Below are 19,004 nucleotides of genomic sequence, written 5' to 3'. Positions count from 1 at the left end.
TTCCCTCACAGGACCCCCAAAGACCACACATCAAGTTATGGGCTTAAGTGGTAATAATCCTCAAGGAAAGTAACATTAAAACATTTAGAAAGCTTCTCAAAGCACAACTTTAAGGAGGCATGTGATTTATGACTATTTGTCACCTCCCTTCAAGAGATGTAAAGTGTTCCTGATCATTTTATGGATGATGTTTGTTTTTTAACCTTTTATTAGCTATTTTACCAGGTCATTTATCAACTCATGTTATGGCGTTTTTGCATGCAAAAGACATGAGTGAGAGAGAGAACGAATACCTATCTATAAGGCCCTTCTAGTAGTTAGCTATGCTGCTATAGGAGGCCCACCTAGTAACTCGAGGTGAGGTTTAGGTAGTAGTGTAGGGGTTAGGGGCCACTTTTACATGCAGAGTGAAATGTACGAACAGAACAGTACACTCTTGTAAAGATTTGATGTCCTTCGGAGTGAGGAAACTCACACAAAAATAAGATTTGTACCATGTTCTCTCAACCTAGCTTGATGTTACCCAGGTAAAGAGTCCATCAAGCTAGGTTGAGAGAACATTGTTCGTACGTCTCACTCTGCATGAATATTTTTATGATGAATCACTTATATTTCCTTTTTACAAAAATTTCCTCCACAGGACCCCATGCAAAATTATTTTTTCAATGAAGTAAAAAAGTGGCAAACTCTCAAGAAACTGCTGATAAGCTTCAGCAGAAAACATTGCAAAATAATGGGCTAATGCTAATATACAAAGTGAGAAAGCAAAAGTTATCAATTTGCAAATAATTTACAAGCAGCAAACACTAGTTTTATGGCCTTACACTTTTGTGAGAATGTCTGCACATCTGTAACTCATTGAACATGTATTGCTCATTAAGAAAAACCTAAAGCAGACCCTTCTACTACATCAACAAAATGAATCTATCAGCAGCAGCTAAGTGACCTCATAAGAAATGTAACAAATGCCATACTGGATCAGACCAAAAGTCATTCAAGTCCAACATCCCTGCTTTGACAGTGGCCAATCCAGGTCACAAGCATGAAGCAGGATCCCAAACAGTAGATCCAATCCTTCTTGCTCATAACTAAAGATAAGCAGTAGTTTTCTCAAATTTACATAGCTATTAATGGTTTATAGACTTTTTCTCCAGGAATTTGTCTAACTCTTTTCTAAATCCAGCTACGCAAACTGTTTTCATTACCACTTTTGGCGATAAATTTCACAGTTTAATTATGCGCTGATTGAAAAAACACTTTCTCTAATTTGTTTTAAATGTGCTATCTATGAGTTTCATGGAGTGTCCCATAGTCCTAGATCTATTTGAAGGGTTAATAATTGTTTCCTGTTTATCCGTTCCACCGCACTCAAGATTTTTTAGACCTCTGTCATATCTCTTCTCAGCCCTCTCTTCTCCAAATTGAAGAGTCCTTACCTATTTAGCCTTCCTTTAGGATAAATAGTCATTCCATCCTATTTATCATTTTGGTCACCCTTCTCTGTACCTTTTCTAGTTCTGCTATATCTTTTTTAAAATGGGATAACCAGAACTGCACACAATACTCAAAGTGAAGTCACACCATGGATCAGTACAGAGGCATTATGATACCTCTGTTTTCCATTCCTTTCCTACTAATACCTAACATTCTGTTTGCTTTTTTGACTGCTACCATGCACTGGACCAGGGAATTCAAAGTATTGTCCACTATGACTCCAAGTTCCTTTTCCTGGGTAGTACCACCTAATATGGAACCTAGCATCATGTACCTATAGTTTGGATTATTCTTCCCTATATGCATCAGTTTGCACTTGTCCACATTAAATTTCATCTGCCATTTAGCTGCTTAATCCCCTAGTCTTGGAAAGTCCTCTTGCAATTTTTCACAATCGGCTCGTGATCTAACAACTTTGAATAATTTTGTGTTATCTGTGGATTTAGTCACCTCTCACTTCACTCCCTTTTCCAGATCATTTATAAATAGAGGGAAAAGCAACAGTCCCAGTACAAATCCCAGGGGCACTCCACCAGTTACCTTTCTCCACTGAGAGAAATGACCATTCAGTCCTACTCTCTCTTATCCTTTAGCCAGTTACCAGACAACAGTTCATTGCCTCTTATCCCATGATTTTTATTTTCCTGATGAATTTATCATGAAGGACTTTGTCAAATGCCTTCTGAAAATCCACACTATATCAACCGACTTAGCCTTATCAACATGTTTGCTAACCCCTTCAAAATCCCCTTTAAAAAAAAAATTTCTAAGGCAAGATTTCCCTTTGCTAAAGGGTCTGTAGCTTCCCTGGAGGCCTGGGCATTCTGTTGGCTACCCGCCAGTCATCAGGTACTCTGGCTGATTTGCATGAGAAGTTAGAAATTACTGGTACTGTCTGCAATTTCATTTTGAGTTCTTTCAGAACTCTGGGATGTATCTGTTCAGTCCTGGGGATTTGTTGCTCTTTTACATCTTATCCGGTTCATTGTGATTTGATTTAGTTCTGAATCATCACTCTCAAAGACCTTTTCCGGCAATGGTATCTCCCCAACACCCTGCTCAGTAAAGGCCAAAGCAAAGAATTAATTTAGCTTTTCTGCTATGGCCTTGTCCCTGTCCCTCCTGAGTGCTCCTTTTACCCTTCGGTCCTCTAGTGGTCCAATTAACTCCCTCTCAGGCTTCTTGCTTTGATCATACGTGGAAAAAAAAATTTTGCATTTTTACCTTTCTGGAAAGATTCTTTTCAAATACTCTTTAGGATTGCCTTATTAATATTTTACATTTAACTTGCCAGTGCTTATCCTCTTTCATATTTTCTTCATTTGGATCCCAGCTTCCATTTTTTTGAAAGATGTCCTTTTGGCTTTAATAGCCTCTTTTATCTCACCATTTAACCATGCTCGCAATTGTTCGTTCTTCTTTTTTTTTTTAATGCATTTCGGCTGATCTTCTATGCCGCATACAAACGTTTAACCTTTGCAACTGCTCTTTCTAATTCCCTCATTTTATCGTAGTCTCTACATTTTTTAAGTTTAATATCATCCTTCCAGTGATTGTCATAATTGTTAATTTTTTATTTATATTCCACCTTTTGGCATTTCAAAGCAAATTACATTTAGGTACTGCCAGTATTTCCCTGTCCCCAGAGGGCTCATAATCTAAGGACTTCATTATTAAGCAATTTTCCCATAGAATGGGAGAACAGCCTTAATAAACCAGGCCCTAATTTATACCTGAGGTAAAGGAGGGTAAAGTGAATTGACCAAGGTAACCAGGAGTGGCAGTGGGATTTGACCCCTGGTTTCCACTGCTCTGACCATTAGGCTACTCCTCCACTCCACTCACTATAATTGAGTGGCCCCTACCAATATTACCTCTAACTTTCTAACAAAACTCAGTTTTCTCTTGCCTTTTTTCATTTTGGTAATGTGCACCATATAATTCAGCAAGTCTGCCTGACATGATCAGGCCCAATAATTTTCTAGAAAATCTTGTACTAACACTGACCCCTGAATCATCAGACCACTGATGCCAATCATCTACGGAGACTTAGGAAACTTCAAAGAAACAGGTTTTCCCCGTCCATTCTGGAAGTCGCACTTAGGCGTGGGGCCCAAAATATTCTCATTTCAAAGTGACAGGCCGAAGGCCACGAGAAGGAGATAAGTGCAGATGAGAGACTTAAAACTTAACTATGTAACACTGAAGGTTCAAGGAGCTGCAAGAACACGGATTTCTCCAGACCATTGCTCACACACATACCCTTTCTCTTGCTTTCTCTCTCCTACGTTATTTCTTTGAGATATTATATGCAGACTTGCACCAAGCTTGTATCTCGTGTATAAAATATTCTTATTGTATGATTGCCTATGATTGTGTGCGCCTCTGCAAGATGGATCTGGACCATTATTGTTATTCATTATTAGATTTGGGGGCTTCATCCGTGAAAACAAAGGCAGGTCCCTAAGGCGTAGTACCAATGCAAATAAGTCAAGGAACCAAGGAAAATTGATTGTGAATTTATTTACTTATTTTATGGCACGCTTCGCATACAATGTACTCAAATTGAGTTACAGCCAAACATAACATCATTACTCTTAATGTGGAAATGAAGTGACTTACAGATAAAACATTCATTCTTTGATGTCTTCTTCTGTTTTTACACAGATTCGTTCATCAATTACCACTTTGCTATTACCTGGAAGACCTTTCAGCTGGATAAGGCATTTTCTAATCGCATTAGTACTTCTTGCTTTTAATAATCTGCTTGTGATATTTGTGCCTACAATTAAAGACATCTTTGGATTTATAGGTAAGTATAGAGGGCATGAAGCCTTTCAGACTGTTATTTTTGTTCTCCAGATATAAATAAAATGGCTCACAGCCGCTTATACTGAAAACCCATGAATTATATAGCATAAGACTTTTATAGCACCGCGTAATCCCTTTTACAGCTACACAAACCTTTCCACAGTAAACTATAGCCTAGATTCATCAAAATACTATAAATATAGCAGAAATAGCATCCATGATAAAAAAAAATGGGCATGGATAGGCAAATTGTAGTTACTGCATAGATAAATATCGCAACATATTATTTGTTTTTATCTGAGAAAGAGAGAGAGAGAGAACCACTTTTAACTTTGGGTGGGTTTGGGGGAGTGCTTTTACATACACAGTCAGAGGAATTAACTGCAAATTAGATATGGCTGATGAATTTCTATCATTTGAATCAATGAAAGGTACCAACAAGAAGACCTGATTACTACAAAGCAGTCTCTACTGCATTGTACAAATCACCTCCTCTTGCTGGTACCTTTCATTGATTCAAATGATAGAAATTCATCACCATATCTAATTTGAGGTTAATTCCTCTGACTGAGTATTTAAAAGCACTCCCCCAAACCCATCCCACTCTCTCTCCCTCTCTCTCTCTGATATTTATTGTTCGTGTTAGGACCTTATTGCACACAAGTCCCTAACGCAACTTGAAATATGACTCTGTGTGACAGTGGAAATACAGGATTGTGACTTTACATGAAATTAAACCACAAGATTTTTATATCTGATTTTTGTTTTTGTGGAAGTATGATGGGCAATAAGAAGTAAATGAAAGAAAAATCAAATACATTATTAATCATATTTTACTGAAATGTTTTTCAAAAAATGTTTTGAAGACATAAGGTCTTTTTAGTTAAGTAAAAATAACATTTTTCCTATAATTTTAACATTCATTGTCCAGGATTTTGTTAGCAGCTGTATAAAAAATAAGTATTTTAATTGCTTTGTAGTATATATTGAATGAATTAAAAGAAAAAATATACATTATACAGACAAATATTAAATAATATAATCCTAGCAGTTTTTTTTACTGCTTACCTACCCACCTTCCTGCTCTGTCTGAAACTATAAGTTGCCTTTTTCTGGAGGCAGATGTACAGGCTGTGGAAATGCACCTTCGTTCTGGGTTGACCCTAGAACACACCTCCCACCCTTTTACTATCCCACTTGCTGAAAGTAGCAGCAGCCTTGTGGAGGGGCAGCATTAGCAGATCATGCAGGGCCAGGACCAGGATGGCGCCTCTGTACCTCTCTCTGTAAGACAGAGCTTTCTGGAGCTGAGCAGCAGGGGGCAAGGTACCCAGCCAAATGTTTGCATAGTCTGGCACCAGTGCCGGGGTTTGCCGACCTTTGTCCCATACCAGTGGATCATGATATGAAGCTGGCAGAGAGTAGACTCAGACCCAGGAGCAACATAAGGAGGTATTTGTTTTTAACAGAAAGGGTGCTAGATGCATTAAATAGCGTCACGATGGGGACAGAAATAGTACTGGAGTTAAAGAAAGGAGACAAGCACAGTGGATCATCAGCAGTAGTAAAGCAAGGGTAAAACAAAGATCAAGCAGGTTGTTATACTGTTGGAGGTCAGGAAAGTGACCAGATTAGATGGGTCTTGAGATCCGTATCTGCTGGCATATTCAATGCTGCTATCTAGATTTCATACCAAGGATAGGTAATGCTGGTGCTTGAGTGTCGCACGCTGGTCTGGTTCTCAGGATATTCTTGCCTCAAAAGTATGATGTGCACTTGCATGCACTGCCTCCACTGCATGCAGACGCATCTTACGCATACTCAGTGTGGATTATCCTGAGAACCCTACCGGCGTGCAGCACTTGAGAACCAGAGTTGCCCAACCCTGCTGAATACCATGAAACGAAAAGAAAACCTTGCCATCTAAATCAGCGTTTATTATTAGAAAACAGGGCCAATAGAACAACTAGTAATAGACTTAAAGCAGCAGTACTAACAATTTTTAAGACGACTTAGATAACTCTAAGTATATCAGGGCACAATGAACCTTGATGCAATAATGCATGAATACCTCAGAAACAGAAGAATAAACTCAAAGAACACGATTTTTTAAAAACAGAGCTGTAACCTGAGGGAGGGTAATTTTAGAACCCCATGCACAGCATGGATATCCTGAAACCACACCAGTGTGCGGCATTTGAGCGTTATATGAGCATGCCTGTTATGTACAGTCTTTACTGGTAATTCTCAAAGCGATTTTATGTACAAATAATCACTTTGTAAATGCTGGAGAAAGCCCAGAGTATGCACACAAGTCACAATAAGGACGTTACATCTGTTTCTAGTAGTTCGTAACTTCAGCATGTAAACGTCTGTGCAGAAAATCCAGAATTCTACTTGTAAGTCCTCTCCCCACCCCAACTCCAGCTCCTGGAATGCCCATTGTGTAATTGGGTTATCCTTGTACTTTTACACACAGGCTTAGAGGAGCTGTTTTCTAAGAATCACTTATGCACATCAAACCAGATTTTATGTGTGTAAGAGGCTTTGAAAATTAACCCCAATAAGATCTATACAGTACAAACGCATAAGAAATATATTAGGTTGGAAAAGAAAGGCAGCAATGGAGCTAAACAGTACTAAGACTAGGAGACACTCCTTGAAACTTATAGCTAGCAGATTGAAAACAAATGGGAGGAAGGATTTTTTCACTCAAAGCTCAATTAAGCTGTGGAATTTGTTGCCGGAGGATGTGACCAATGCATCTAGAATAGCTGAATTTAATAGGGATTTGAACAAGTTCTTGGAGGAAAGGTCCATAAATTATATGATCCAAGTGGACTTGAGGAATGCCACCACTTATTCCTAAAAGTGAGCAATAAAAAATGGGATCTACTCTTTGGAGTCTGCTGAGTACTTCTAGTTATCCGAAATGGCCAGTGTCAAAGTCAGGATGCTGGGCTAGGTGGACCTTTGGTCTGATCCAGCACAGCACATCTTATGTACAGGCAGGTTGAAATGTCCTGGTGACATGATAGTAAGTAATTTCTCATTTTTTAAACTGAAATTTAATTTATTAATCTGAAGTCATCTACAAGCTGTTGCTTTTGGTGTTCCAATCATCTGATATTAATACTTAAACACACACCCCAACTGTTGTACTTTGAGTTTAGAAAACCCAAAACCAATTCTCAGATATAATGTGGGAAGAACAAAGTTAATATTTTACAAACACAGAAAAATGAGGTTGTACAGGAGCATTTTCCAAGAGCCCCTGTAATATATCACTGGACCCAGGACTATGCACAATAGAGGTCACAAATACTGATTTGATTTAAAAAAGAATCAGTATCAATATTACCAACTAGTACATTTCCAGAATACTTATATGCAAAGCTCTTCTTAAAGGCACTTGGTCTACTAGTGTACACTGAACTCTACACTGAACTCTACAAGTTTCTATAAGAAATCATAATGGCACAATAATATTGTAATAATTTCAGTCTGGCTCAATTTTAAAAGACATTCTGGGCCTAGTTTTCAAAAAGTAAACTAGAAAGCCTATTTTTAAAAATGAGTGCACAGGCCATACAGTAGAGTACAGCTTAGTAGGGGTAAATATGTGCAGGTAGTTTTCCTAGGATAATTTTCAAAGTGAAAGTATGTATTTACTTTCACATTGAAAACTGGTATGTGGCCAGTCTAAAAATTATCCCTATTATGAGCAGTCATCTCATCTAGCATGAATAAAAAATAACCCTTTGTGTCATCTCTCTCTTCTGCCTCTGGAGTGCCTTCAATTTCATTGAATGTGCACTTCTGAAGGTACCTCTGAACTGCCCTCCATCTACTGGCTGAAGATGGAATTGCACAATTGTCGGGAGTTGTGCATTCATTGCCCCCCCCCCCCCCCCCCCCTCGGTGTGGATGCCAATTCAGTATCCTCCATAACTCTTTAGACATTGGGAAGACAATTTTCAAAGGAATTTGCCCTGGTAACTATGTAGTTGCCCAGGTAAATTTCCTAAGCTAAAAAAGTTCCTCCCCTCAACACATGTGCTTTTCGCTAATGTGAATAAAGAGAGGGCCAGGAGCAGGGAAGAGAAACCATGTGCAAGGATTTCCAGCACGTGCTATATTGTAGGTGCAAAGTCCACAGGCAGTTCCTGCTAGCCTTGAATTTTTAAAGAGAAATTGTAAAAGGAATTTTGCTTTGAAAATTAACTTATAGGTCTTCCAGTACTTTCTTGTAACCACAGATCTGCAACCTCCTGGAACAATTTCTAAATTGCTCCCATACAGGTCGATACAGTGTCCAAATGCCGATAACCGGCATTTGGACACGCGTTTTCGACGCGCTAGCTTTACCCCTTATTCGGTAAGGGGTAATAGTGCATCGAAAACGCGTGTCCAACCCTCCCAAAATTAATAGCGCCCGCAACATGCAAATGCATGTTAATGCCCCTATTAGTCATTCCCACGTGATACAGAAAGCAAAATGTGCAGCAAAGCCGCACATTTTACTTTCAGAAATTAGCGCCTACCCAAAGGTAGGCGTTAATTTCTGCCGGCACCGGGAAAGTGCACAGAAAAGCAGTAAAAACTGCTTTTCTGTGCACCCTCTGACTTAATATCATGGCGATATTAAGTCGGAGGTCCCAAAAGTTAAAAATAATTTTAAAAAATTTTTAAATCAGCTCGTGGGTTGAAAACCGGATGCTCAATTTTGCCGGCGTCTGGTTTCCAAACCCGTGGCTGTCAGCGGGCTCGAGAACCGATGCCGGCAAAATTGAGCGTCGGCGGTCAAACCCGCTGACAGCGCTGCTTCTGTCAAAAAAGAGGAGCTAGGGACGCGCTAGTGTCCCTAGCGCCTCTTTTTACCGCGGGCCCTAATTTGAATAATTTTTTTTTCTGAATCGTGCACACAGGAGAGTGGCCTCTGCACTCGCCGGGAGAGCGGGCATTCGCCCACTCGCCCGCGATTTTTACTGTATCGGCCTGATAGTTCTCTGTAGCAAGGAGAAAATAGGGATGTTACCTATAAACTGTATTTTAGCTCCAATTAGTGTATTTATACCCAGTGATTCCTGAAAATACAAATGATTGCTGAAGTCCAGCCTTGGCTTCTGTTCTAGGGTCATCTGCTGCCACAATGTTGATCTTCATTCTTCCGGCTGCCTTTTATTTGCGAATAGTGAAGAAAGAACCTTTCAAGTCACCACAAAAGATTGGGGTAAGAAAGAAGGTGGTAATGTTTTCAATGAGCTAAGCTGAAAACTTTCTCACATCACCATTGTTGGCTTATTTTGGTTGATGCTGCCTTGTTTGGAAATAATACCAATGCACCAGTAATGAACAATGCCAGCCTCAGGCCCATTATGGTCACCATTATTATAGAATGTCATTTTTTTTTTTGTCTTGGGCCTAATAAAAAACATCTATAAGAAAACTTTATTTAATTCATCTTTCATCTTTTTTAAAATTATGATTCAACATTGTTGATCATGAAGTCCTGATTACATTTCTGACCTTAATACCACCTGAAGGGAGCATTTCTTCTTAATTGTCTCTGGCATTCAGAAAAGTTTCCATTTAGGTAGTGCAAATGTCAGCCCTTCTACAGAACACAATCCACAGTGAGTGCTGGAGCTGTGAATGTCAATTGCAGTTTTCCCTTTGAGAGCAGCTTCCTTTTCCTTTAAGCTACAAAATGGGATCTTAAAAATTAATTCTTCATGTGTTCTTAGTGACGTATTTATTATAAATGGAGGAGTAGCATAGTAGCTGGAGCAGCAGGCTGCAAACCAGGGAAGCCAGTGTTCAAATCCTTGGGGCAGATGCAATTATGTGCACTGAAAGTGGGCGCTGACTTTTCAGCGCTCGCTTTTTTAACACACGCGTGGCGCCCGCAAGGGGGGGGGGGGAGGCGGTGCCATGCAATATGGAAATTAGGGGGTCGCGGCTGCCTGTCTGCCAGTAATGAAAACGGCCGCTGAGTTAAATAAGCGCTAATCTCCCTATTGAATTAGGGGGTGGATTAGCGCCTATTTATCCTGCATCCGACTGCAGGTTATACAGTGCGCTCGGCTGAGCACACTGTAATGCATCGACCTCCTTTTGAGCTTTGGCAAGTAACTTCACCCTCCATCACCCCAGGCTCAAACACACATTGAATGTCCTCTAGCGACAGGGAAATACATATAGTACTGAATGTGATCTGCTTTGAAGGGCCTGAAAGGTAGAATATAAATCAAATAAATAAAATACTAGCTCTACTACTACAGTACTCAAGCAAGGTTCAGGGTTATCGGGAAGTTTACATAAGTATGATAATGGTTACATTTAATACAATATGTTAGTTACATAAAAGTACAATTATGATTCTGTATGAGATAGCACAGTATTTGGTACAGAGTGGTGTGGTACAGTTTATACAGGACTGGTATTTAGAGTACAGAACAGTGAATGGTGCAGCTTGGAGCCAATAAAACAATCATGTGGTAAGCGGGAAAATATGCAGTACGCTAGGATTAAGGAGAGTTGGCTTGGCAAAAAACTCAGGGCCAGATTTTAAAACTTACGCGCGGGCGTAGATTTGTGCGCGCAATCTGGTGCGCACAAATCTTCGCCCAATTTTATAACATGCGCGCGCAGCCGCTCGCATGTTATAAAATCCAGGGTTGGTGCGCGCAAGGGGGTGCACACTTGTGCACGCCGAGTCCTAGGGGAGCCCAATGGCTTTCCCTGTTCCCTCCGAGGCCGCTCTGAAATCGGAGCGGCCTCGGAGGGAACTTTCCTTCTGCCCCCCCACCTTCCCCTCCCTTCCCCTACCTAACCTGCCCCCCCAGCCCTACCTAAACCCCTCACCTAACCTTTGTCTTGTAAGTTGTCTTGTAACTACTTTTCTGTACACCCTCTGACTTAATAACATAGCGATAATAAGTCAGAGGCCCCAAAAATAAAAAAAAAATTTCAAATCTGCCCACGGGTTGGTAGATGGATGCTCAATTTTGCTGGTGTCTGTTTTCCGAACCCTTGGCTGTCAGCGGGTTCGAGAACAGACGCCAGTAATATTGAGAGTCAGCTGTCAAACCCACTGACAGCCGCCGCTTCTGTCAATAAGGAGGCGCTAGGGATGTGCTAGTGTCCCTAGCACCTCCTTATTACCACGGGCCCCATTTAAATACTCGATCGCGCGCCCAGGAGAGTGGCCTGGGCGCGTGTCGGGAGAGCGGGTGCTCGCCTCGGAGCGCCGGCTCTCCCGCGGTTTTTACTGTATCGGCCCGTTGGTTTGTTGGAAGAGGTCCATTTCCAAATTTCTGCAAGGCAGAAATCTTATGAAGTTTGGCCACAAAGTACTGTTTCTTTTGGTGGAATACAAATAAAACTTTAAGTGGGAAAATGAGAACGTTTAAAATTCTTTTAAAAAATGATCTGAATTTCTAAGGCATTCACTTAATTTTTGTATCCCTGGGGAAAATTTTAAATAAATCTCACCCTTTAAAAACTAAAAGCTTGGAATCTCTTTCCTTGTGAAAGAAATAGAATCCCTTTAAAATAAATATATAACCTTTGTTTAAGCTAATGCAAATTGTCTAAGTCAGGGATAGGCAACTCCCAATCTGGAGTATCACAAATAGGTCTGGTTTTCAGGATATCCGCATTGAATATGCATAAGATAATATTTGCATACTATCAAGGAAGTGCATGTAAATACACCTCAGACATATTCTTTGCGGATATCCTGAAAACCAGACCCATTTGTCACACTTCAGGTCAAACGCCGCATTGACAGCAGAATGCAAAATTGAAAGCCAAATGTGTAGCTTTCTTTCCTCTGTTAGAAGTGGCAATGCCGTTTATTCTTGTTTCTTAAATATTATTAAATAAAAGTGTCAATAGAAATCTGTCAAATATAAATGTCAAAAATCCCCAAAAGGTTACACATTCCACCAAGATATCAATGAAATCAAACTAAACTTTATTATATATGGAAATTTCAGCGTTTTGATCCCCTTAGGATCAACAAAACTGGAATCATTTTGATAAATAGTTATCTTCATAAAGCTGTATTAATTTTATAGTTGCCTGTGTATAAGTTGTACATATGGAAGGAGGTAAAAGTGCAATCCATTAGGTATGTGCAAGGTGAACATTTTCATTTTTTTCTTTTTCTTTTTTTTTTGTTTCATTTTAGTGCATGCTATTTTGAAATATTGTGCACTATAAATTAAGTAGCATGCGCTAAAAACAAAATAATGCATGCTAAAATGAAATGGGGTGCTAAAACGTAACATCCTATTTTGAAATCTGGTGCATGCCAATTTGTTTTTTTGACTGTGCACTATTTTGAAATATCAGGTACTAAAAGTAACCGGAAGGAAATTGCACATCCTTACCTTGCTACGGTTGCCTTTCATTTCCACCTCTGACATAAAGCAAATCATGAGCAGATGTGACAGACAACTGGAAATCCCAAAGCTTTCAGCATACTTCAGTCTATCAAGAACACTTTACATCTTGGGATGGGGAGGATTTGTGAACTCCCAATCCAAGCATTTTGTATGCAGAACAAATCTTAGAGAATACTTAGAAATGGGGATTCTCCAGATGTGCCTTCTAGCCTGACTTTAGTCAGCAGCTTTGATCATCAGGTACTGGCTCTGTGCATTCACTGGTCCGTAGAGTGCTGGAAGCTAGCACTCTTCTTTTCACTCCAAGCAGTGAATATATAGGTTAGCTAGCTCAAATTTGTTTGACAGTGCAAGAATGCTGGCATTGTTAGACATGAACAGTATAATTACAACAAATTGAAAATGTTTGATGCTGATTATTCTAGTTTGTTGGTTACTTAGGCATGTAGGGTAACTGCAAGATCAATAGAACACTGTTTTAAGGACTACGAGAAGTTTCCTTTTGGTATAATTCTGATTCTGTACTTTTCAAATTGTTAATTGTTTCCTTTTTGCTTTTAAATTGCAGGCCCTTGTTTTCCTTATTATGGGCATAATCTTTATGGTTGGAAGCATGTGCCTTATCACAACGGACTGGATTCACAACTCATCATCTTCCAGACACCATTAACACTTGGAGCTTTGAAAGCATGCCTTTTAATTCTCATTAAAACAATGGACTTTCACTTCCCAAGAGACTTTGGGGACACCGGAAGGGGAATACTATTCCTAACTGATGCTTGAGGAGTCCAAAGACTGTTACTAGTACATGGCACCACGAGAAATATGTGGAATACTAAAGTACCCTTTTTAGTATGGGCTGTTTATTCACAGTATCAGTATCTGAGACGAATATGTGTATTTCCAGGTTATCATGTGAAAGTAGTATGTGTACTGTGCAGAGGTACTTTAATACTGCCAGAAGCAGGAGGAAAACTGATGTGTATAATCATCCAAAAGTAACCTTTTTTCGTTGTGTTCACAATAGTAAGTTCTAGAATACTGAGGGGGAGGGGGGAACATTCAGTGGCCAAAACATGCACGTGCTTTTGCTTTAATTTTTATTTATCTTGCACACATGGGAATGGCGTGTGCGCTGCACCATTCTGAGATAGGTTCTCTGTACTCAAAACCTTGCTACTGACTGTCAGTAGCATTAGAGGGTGACCACTTTTTCAGCTTCTATTCATAAACAGAAAGATTCTTGCCAGAACACATCCATCAGCTGTAGAGAGTTAGAATGATGGTTAAACTACAATTAAATTGGCCTTGTCTTTTGTTTCAGCGTGCAAGTACTGGGTGCATAGCTTTGTTTGTTTTTACTGTGAATACCTGTGAACTTATGTCACTGAACAATCTCCATCCCATTTATCAAATGTCTTCCAGTCTAACTCAGAACTGTAAGGAGAGACATGTATTGTTTGATACGTTGTAGATAATAAGCATTCAGTGCGGGAAACTGGTTTGAGACAGATAGATAGATAAATAAATAGATAGATATGTATACAGTTCTTTTCTGGGTTTTTTCTGAATTCTTATGTATGATACTTTCTTTTTGATTTCTCGCTCCATATATACCTTCTATTTGTGTTAATAGCTTTAGGCATATTATTTTCACGTATACATGTAGGATGGTATTTTGAAAATGTTTTTTTTCATGTCTGTGTCAGAAAATAGAACCAGTATGGTTAGTGCGCAGATAAAAGTTCACTTCTGTTTGTTACAATTATTTTAAATCACATATTGTAAAACTGAAGCTGTTGTAAGAAGTCACTCAGAAGTTTACTATTCTACAATAGTATCATAACCTGTGTGAAGACTAAAATCCATTATAAAGCATTATTATGTGGAATGTCAGAACAGTATTATGCTGCAGAAAACTGTTTTTGTAAACGAAATCATAAACACTTTAAAAGAATTAGCAGGTTGTAACGTCAGTTTAGTTTCTGGGAGGTAATTTGGTAACAGCGCACATAAATTAGATAACAAATACGTGCATAAGTCACACCAATTTTCGAAGGGAGAGTATCCCCGCATCCATACTTTCCTTCTCGAAAATTATCCCACCAAAACTACCCACACACAATTACTCCTGCTAAACTGTGCACAGACGTTTTTTTTTAAGGACATTTTTCATGCATACTTATGAAAATGCAAAAATATGTGCAGGTGCAAACCCTTCCCCAACTCTGTCCTGGGAATGCTTCCACTCAGTCTGGAAAACATATGCCTGAATGTGACATGCATGCGAACATTTACCCACAGCTCGAGCAGACAATTTTGTAACAAACCATGTCTGCATGTAAGCCATCGTTTTACCTGCAGAAATTCCTTTGGAAATTACCCTCTCTATGCATTAGCACTTTTTGATATATTTATCAAATTAACTTATATACTGTAGTGCTCTGTTAGTTCACTATAAAGGTAAAGTGTGAATACTTGTGCTTGGAATGCTTAACAGGACTGCAGAAGAGCAGAACATGTGTGTTACACTGGTTAAGGTAGCAGTGGTTGGAGGACAATGTTTACTTCATTGCTTTGATTATATTTAAATAGTTTTAAGGCAGAGCTCTGCTTTGCATTTTAATGAAACCAAACTGGGTTGCAGTTTGCCGCACCTTAACCCAGTAAAAATATGTCTTACGTTTTCCAGAGTCTGCTCAGTTGCCACTTGAAGACAACTCGGAAGGTTTTTGTCCAGTCCAAACTATATCCTCCTCTGCTTGCATCTGATTTTAGGACTACATATGTACTATAAAACATAGTATCTTTTAATCCATTTCCTTGGAGATGTTAACAACTGAAAACAGCTGCCATAGATATTTAGTTGGCATCATGTAAGTCCACTAGTGGAAAATGCAGTTGACTGCATTAATAAACATGCCTTAACCAGTTAATCATTTATTTACAGGGATGACGTTTAAGATTCTTGAAAAAGAGTCTTCATTCTAAAATGTAAAAAAGAATCTCGATCTAAACTACAGAGTTCATAAAGAATACATTTATCAAGGGATCAAGACATGGCACAGGAAACTGTGTAAAGCAGTAAAACTTTCTGCCTCTATCAGTGCCTTGAAATATTTCGAGTTACATTGTAATGAACTGAATAACTTGAAATAGTTGTGTGCCAAAGCAGTCTCTAAATATGCTGTAAAATTACAAATGTTTCCTATCTGTTTGTGGAATAAGTAGATATGAAATCTTCAATGTTTTTAGTAACTCTTGTTGGACAGCTGAGGTGGATTCATCTGATTCCGTTTGTAATAGAATATTTTTTTATTATAAAACATATTATGATGCATAATAAATGAACTTTTTAAAATGTCCTTCGTTTCTTTATGAATGCATGGAAATCAGACCTGGGCTAGTCTCATCTAGAAAGCAAATTTGGTAAACTCTTCTACATTTAAGTTTATTGAGTTTTCAAGTTATTTGCAGTAACCCCAGCTAGCACCTAGAAAATCAAATGGAGTTTAGGAAGCTCAAATCGAATATTTCCATGGCTCAGTCAATGAATTTCTTATTTCTATTGGCAGAAAGGAACTAACCGAGATTTAGGATAATAGAATCAGAGTTAGTGATACAGAAAGAAATCTAAACCATCAATATTCTTTCAGAAAGGGTTGTAGATTTTGCAAAAATCTTGTAAAAAATTAATCCTGTAGCTGTATAAAATATTCTAACAAAAGTCAACAAAAAGGTTGTAGGTGATACCTTTTGTTGGACTAACAACACATTTCTTTTCTTTTTTTCACTTTTTATTTGTAAATTTCTAAGTATATATAAAACAAAACAAAGGAAATGCCATGGTATCATAGGAGACAGAAAAAGAAACAAGGAACCAAACAACCCAATCCAAAAATTAACATCTCCCAACCCATGTTAATTAGACCTCAAAATAAAGGATCCTAAAAGAAACATAAAGCAAAAAATCATATAAGTGCTATAAGGCTAAATCATAGTTAAACAATAATTAACCTCTATGTTACAGACACAGCATTGGACCTAGCCCTGCCCAGCAAAGAAAAATGTAATTGATCTGGATCATAAAACTCCAACATGCTGCAAATGTGACTGTCCATTCTGAGGCTCTTTTTGTCCCCTCCCGCTGGGGCTTGAACACATGCATCCTCCTCAGATGAAATCATTCCTGATTGGCTGAGAATCCTTGTATGGCTATGTTATTTGCTTTGAGGATTGGTTAAAAATCTTCACACGTTGAATTATGCAAAATTGATCCCACCAAGCATGAGTCCAAACTGCAGATCACTTTTATATGTACTGTATAAAATTATTGTACACCCCGTATAGCCTTATAGTTAAGGAGGCTAACAGGGTCTCAGCACATGACGTGTGGGCCTATATGAATAAACATTTCTAAAATACAATTTTTATTGGTTCAACAGCAAAAACCACCAAAAATGTAGTAATGAACGATAGTGTGCTACTGAGGTTGCCATGGCTCTTACTGAGTGTGCCTTTACTCGTCCCGAGAAAGGAAGGCCTGCTTTTTAATAGCATAATTCGATACAGTCTGCTAGCCAGTTGGAGAGAGTTTGTTTGCCCACTGCAACTTCTAGTCTGTTTTTGTCAAAAGAAACAAAGAGTTGGGTGGATTTCCTATGGACTGCAGTGCGGTCTAGGTAAAATGCAAGGGCACGTTTACAATCCAAGGTGTGTAAAACTCTCTCGCCCTGGTGAGAGTGAGGCCTTGGGAAAAAGGTGGGCAAGACTATAGACTGATTCAAGTGGAAGTCAGTAACCACCTTGGGAAGGAAATTAGGGTGAGTACCTAGGACCACTCGGTCATGTAGGAACCTGGTATAGGGTGAGTATGTGACAAGTGCTTGTAACTCACTAACCCTTCGAGCAGATGTAATGGCTACTAGGAAGAGAACTTTCCATGTAAGAAATTTAACATCGCAGGAGTGCAAAGGCTCAAACGGGGAGCGCATGAGTCATGTAAGTACTACGTTTAGGTCCCATTCAGTGACTAGTGGCCATAAAGGGGGCTTAAGTTGTAGTAGGCCCCTCATAAACCTACTCACAAGGGGTTGCGTTGTTACCGGGGCATCCCCAACTCCTTTGTGGTACACTGAGATGGCACTCAGGTGTACCCTCACCGAAGAAGTCTGGAGACCAGAGTCTGAAAGGTGCCAGAGATAGTCTAATAGAGATGGCATGGGGCAGAAAAAGGGGTCAATACCTTTTTGCATGCACCATATGGTAAATCTATTCCACTTAGAATGATAGGATTTTCGTAAGGAAGGCTTTCGTGAGGCTACAAGCTCTTGAGAGACATCAGTTGAAAGGTTGAGTGGTTGGAGGATCAAGCTTTCAACATCCAGGCTGTAAGGGATAGGGTCTGAAGGTTTGGATGGCATAACATGCCTTGGTTCTGAGTTATGAGAGTGGGCACTGTGCCTAGGCGAATGGGTTCTCTGATCAAGAGGTCGAGAAGCATGGAAAACCACACTTGTCAAGGCCAGTACGGGGCTATGAGTATCATTGACCCTTTGTCCTGTTGTAGCTTCACGAGAGTTTTGGCTATTAGCGGTATCAGGGGATACGCGTATAGGAGGCCTGTGTTCCAGGGGCGAGCAAAGGCGTCCATGTCTAACTTGTTTTGTTGCCTTGTTTTGTTGCCTGTGCATCTGTCCACTTTGTGATTCAGTTCAGATGCAAAGAGGTCTATTGTTGGTTGATCCCAGCGTTGGAAGAGTCTGGTCATTACCACAGAATCCAGAGACCACTTATGGGGATGGAACTTTCGGCTGAGGCGATCTGCTACTATGTTCTGTATACCTGCCAGATAAGTGGCCCAGAGATACATGGAGTGTGCTAGGGCCCAGGCCCAGATCTATGCAGCTTCTTGGCAGAAGAGAAAAGAGTCTGTGCCTCCCTGCTTGTTCAACTGTGTTGCTGTTTGTATGAGAACAGTCTTGTGTGAAAGGGAACGCATATAGAGCATAACGTATAGCTGGAAGCTCTAGGAAATTGATCTGAAACATTGCTTCGAGTTGTGTCCAACTACCTTGAGTTTGAAGATTGTTCACATGAGCTCCCCAACCCAAGTTGGATGTGTCTGTGGTTAAAGTTACTTACGGAACTGGTTGCTGAAAGGGTAGACCTGTTAGCAAGTTGGCTTTGTTCGTCCACCAGAGAAGCAATAAACGTAACTGGTGGGTTACTTGAATCTGGGATGAAAGAGGTTGAATGGCTTGGAGCCACTGAGATTTCAAAGTC

The 19,004-nt window shown here is 39.5% G+C and overlaps 1 protein-coding gene across 3 annotated transcripts in view; it reads left to right on the top strand.

Moving 5' to 3' along the window:
* The window catches only part of SLC38A4 (solute carrier family 38 member 4), a 186,603-nt gene extending 170,519 nt beyond the window's left edge, over positions 1–16,084 (top strand). For all 3 annotated transcript variants that reach the window (XM_029616423.1, XM_029616424.1, XM_029616422.1), the window contains exons 14-16: positions 4,162–4,306; positions 9,441–9,538; positions 13,288–16,084. In XM_029616423.1, coding sequence (XP_029472283.1) covers positions 4,162–4,306; positions 9,441–9,538; positions 13,288–13,389 — 345 coding nt within the window. In that variant the 3' untranslated portion in view covers positions 13,390–16,084. The remainder of the gene's footprint in view (positions 1–4,161; positions 4,307–9,440; positions 9,539–13,287) is intronic.
* Positions 16,085–19,004: the final 2,920 nt, after the last annotated feature.

Source organism: Rhinatrema bivittatum, chromosome 9, assembly GCF_901001135.1.
Source record: "Rhinatrema bivittatum chromosome 9, aRhiBiv1.1, whole genome shotgun sequence".
Lineage (NCBI taxonomy): Eukaryota > Metazoa > Chordata > Amphibia > Gymnophiona > Rhinatrematidae > Rhinatrema > Rhinatrema bivittatum.
The sequence above is the reverse complement of the archived record's forward strand: the minus strand, read 5'-3'. Positions and strand labels throughout refer to the sequence as shown.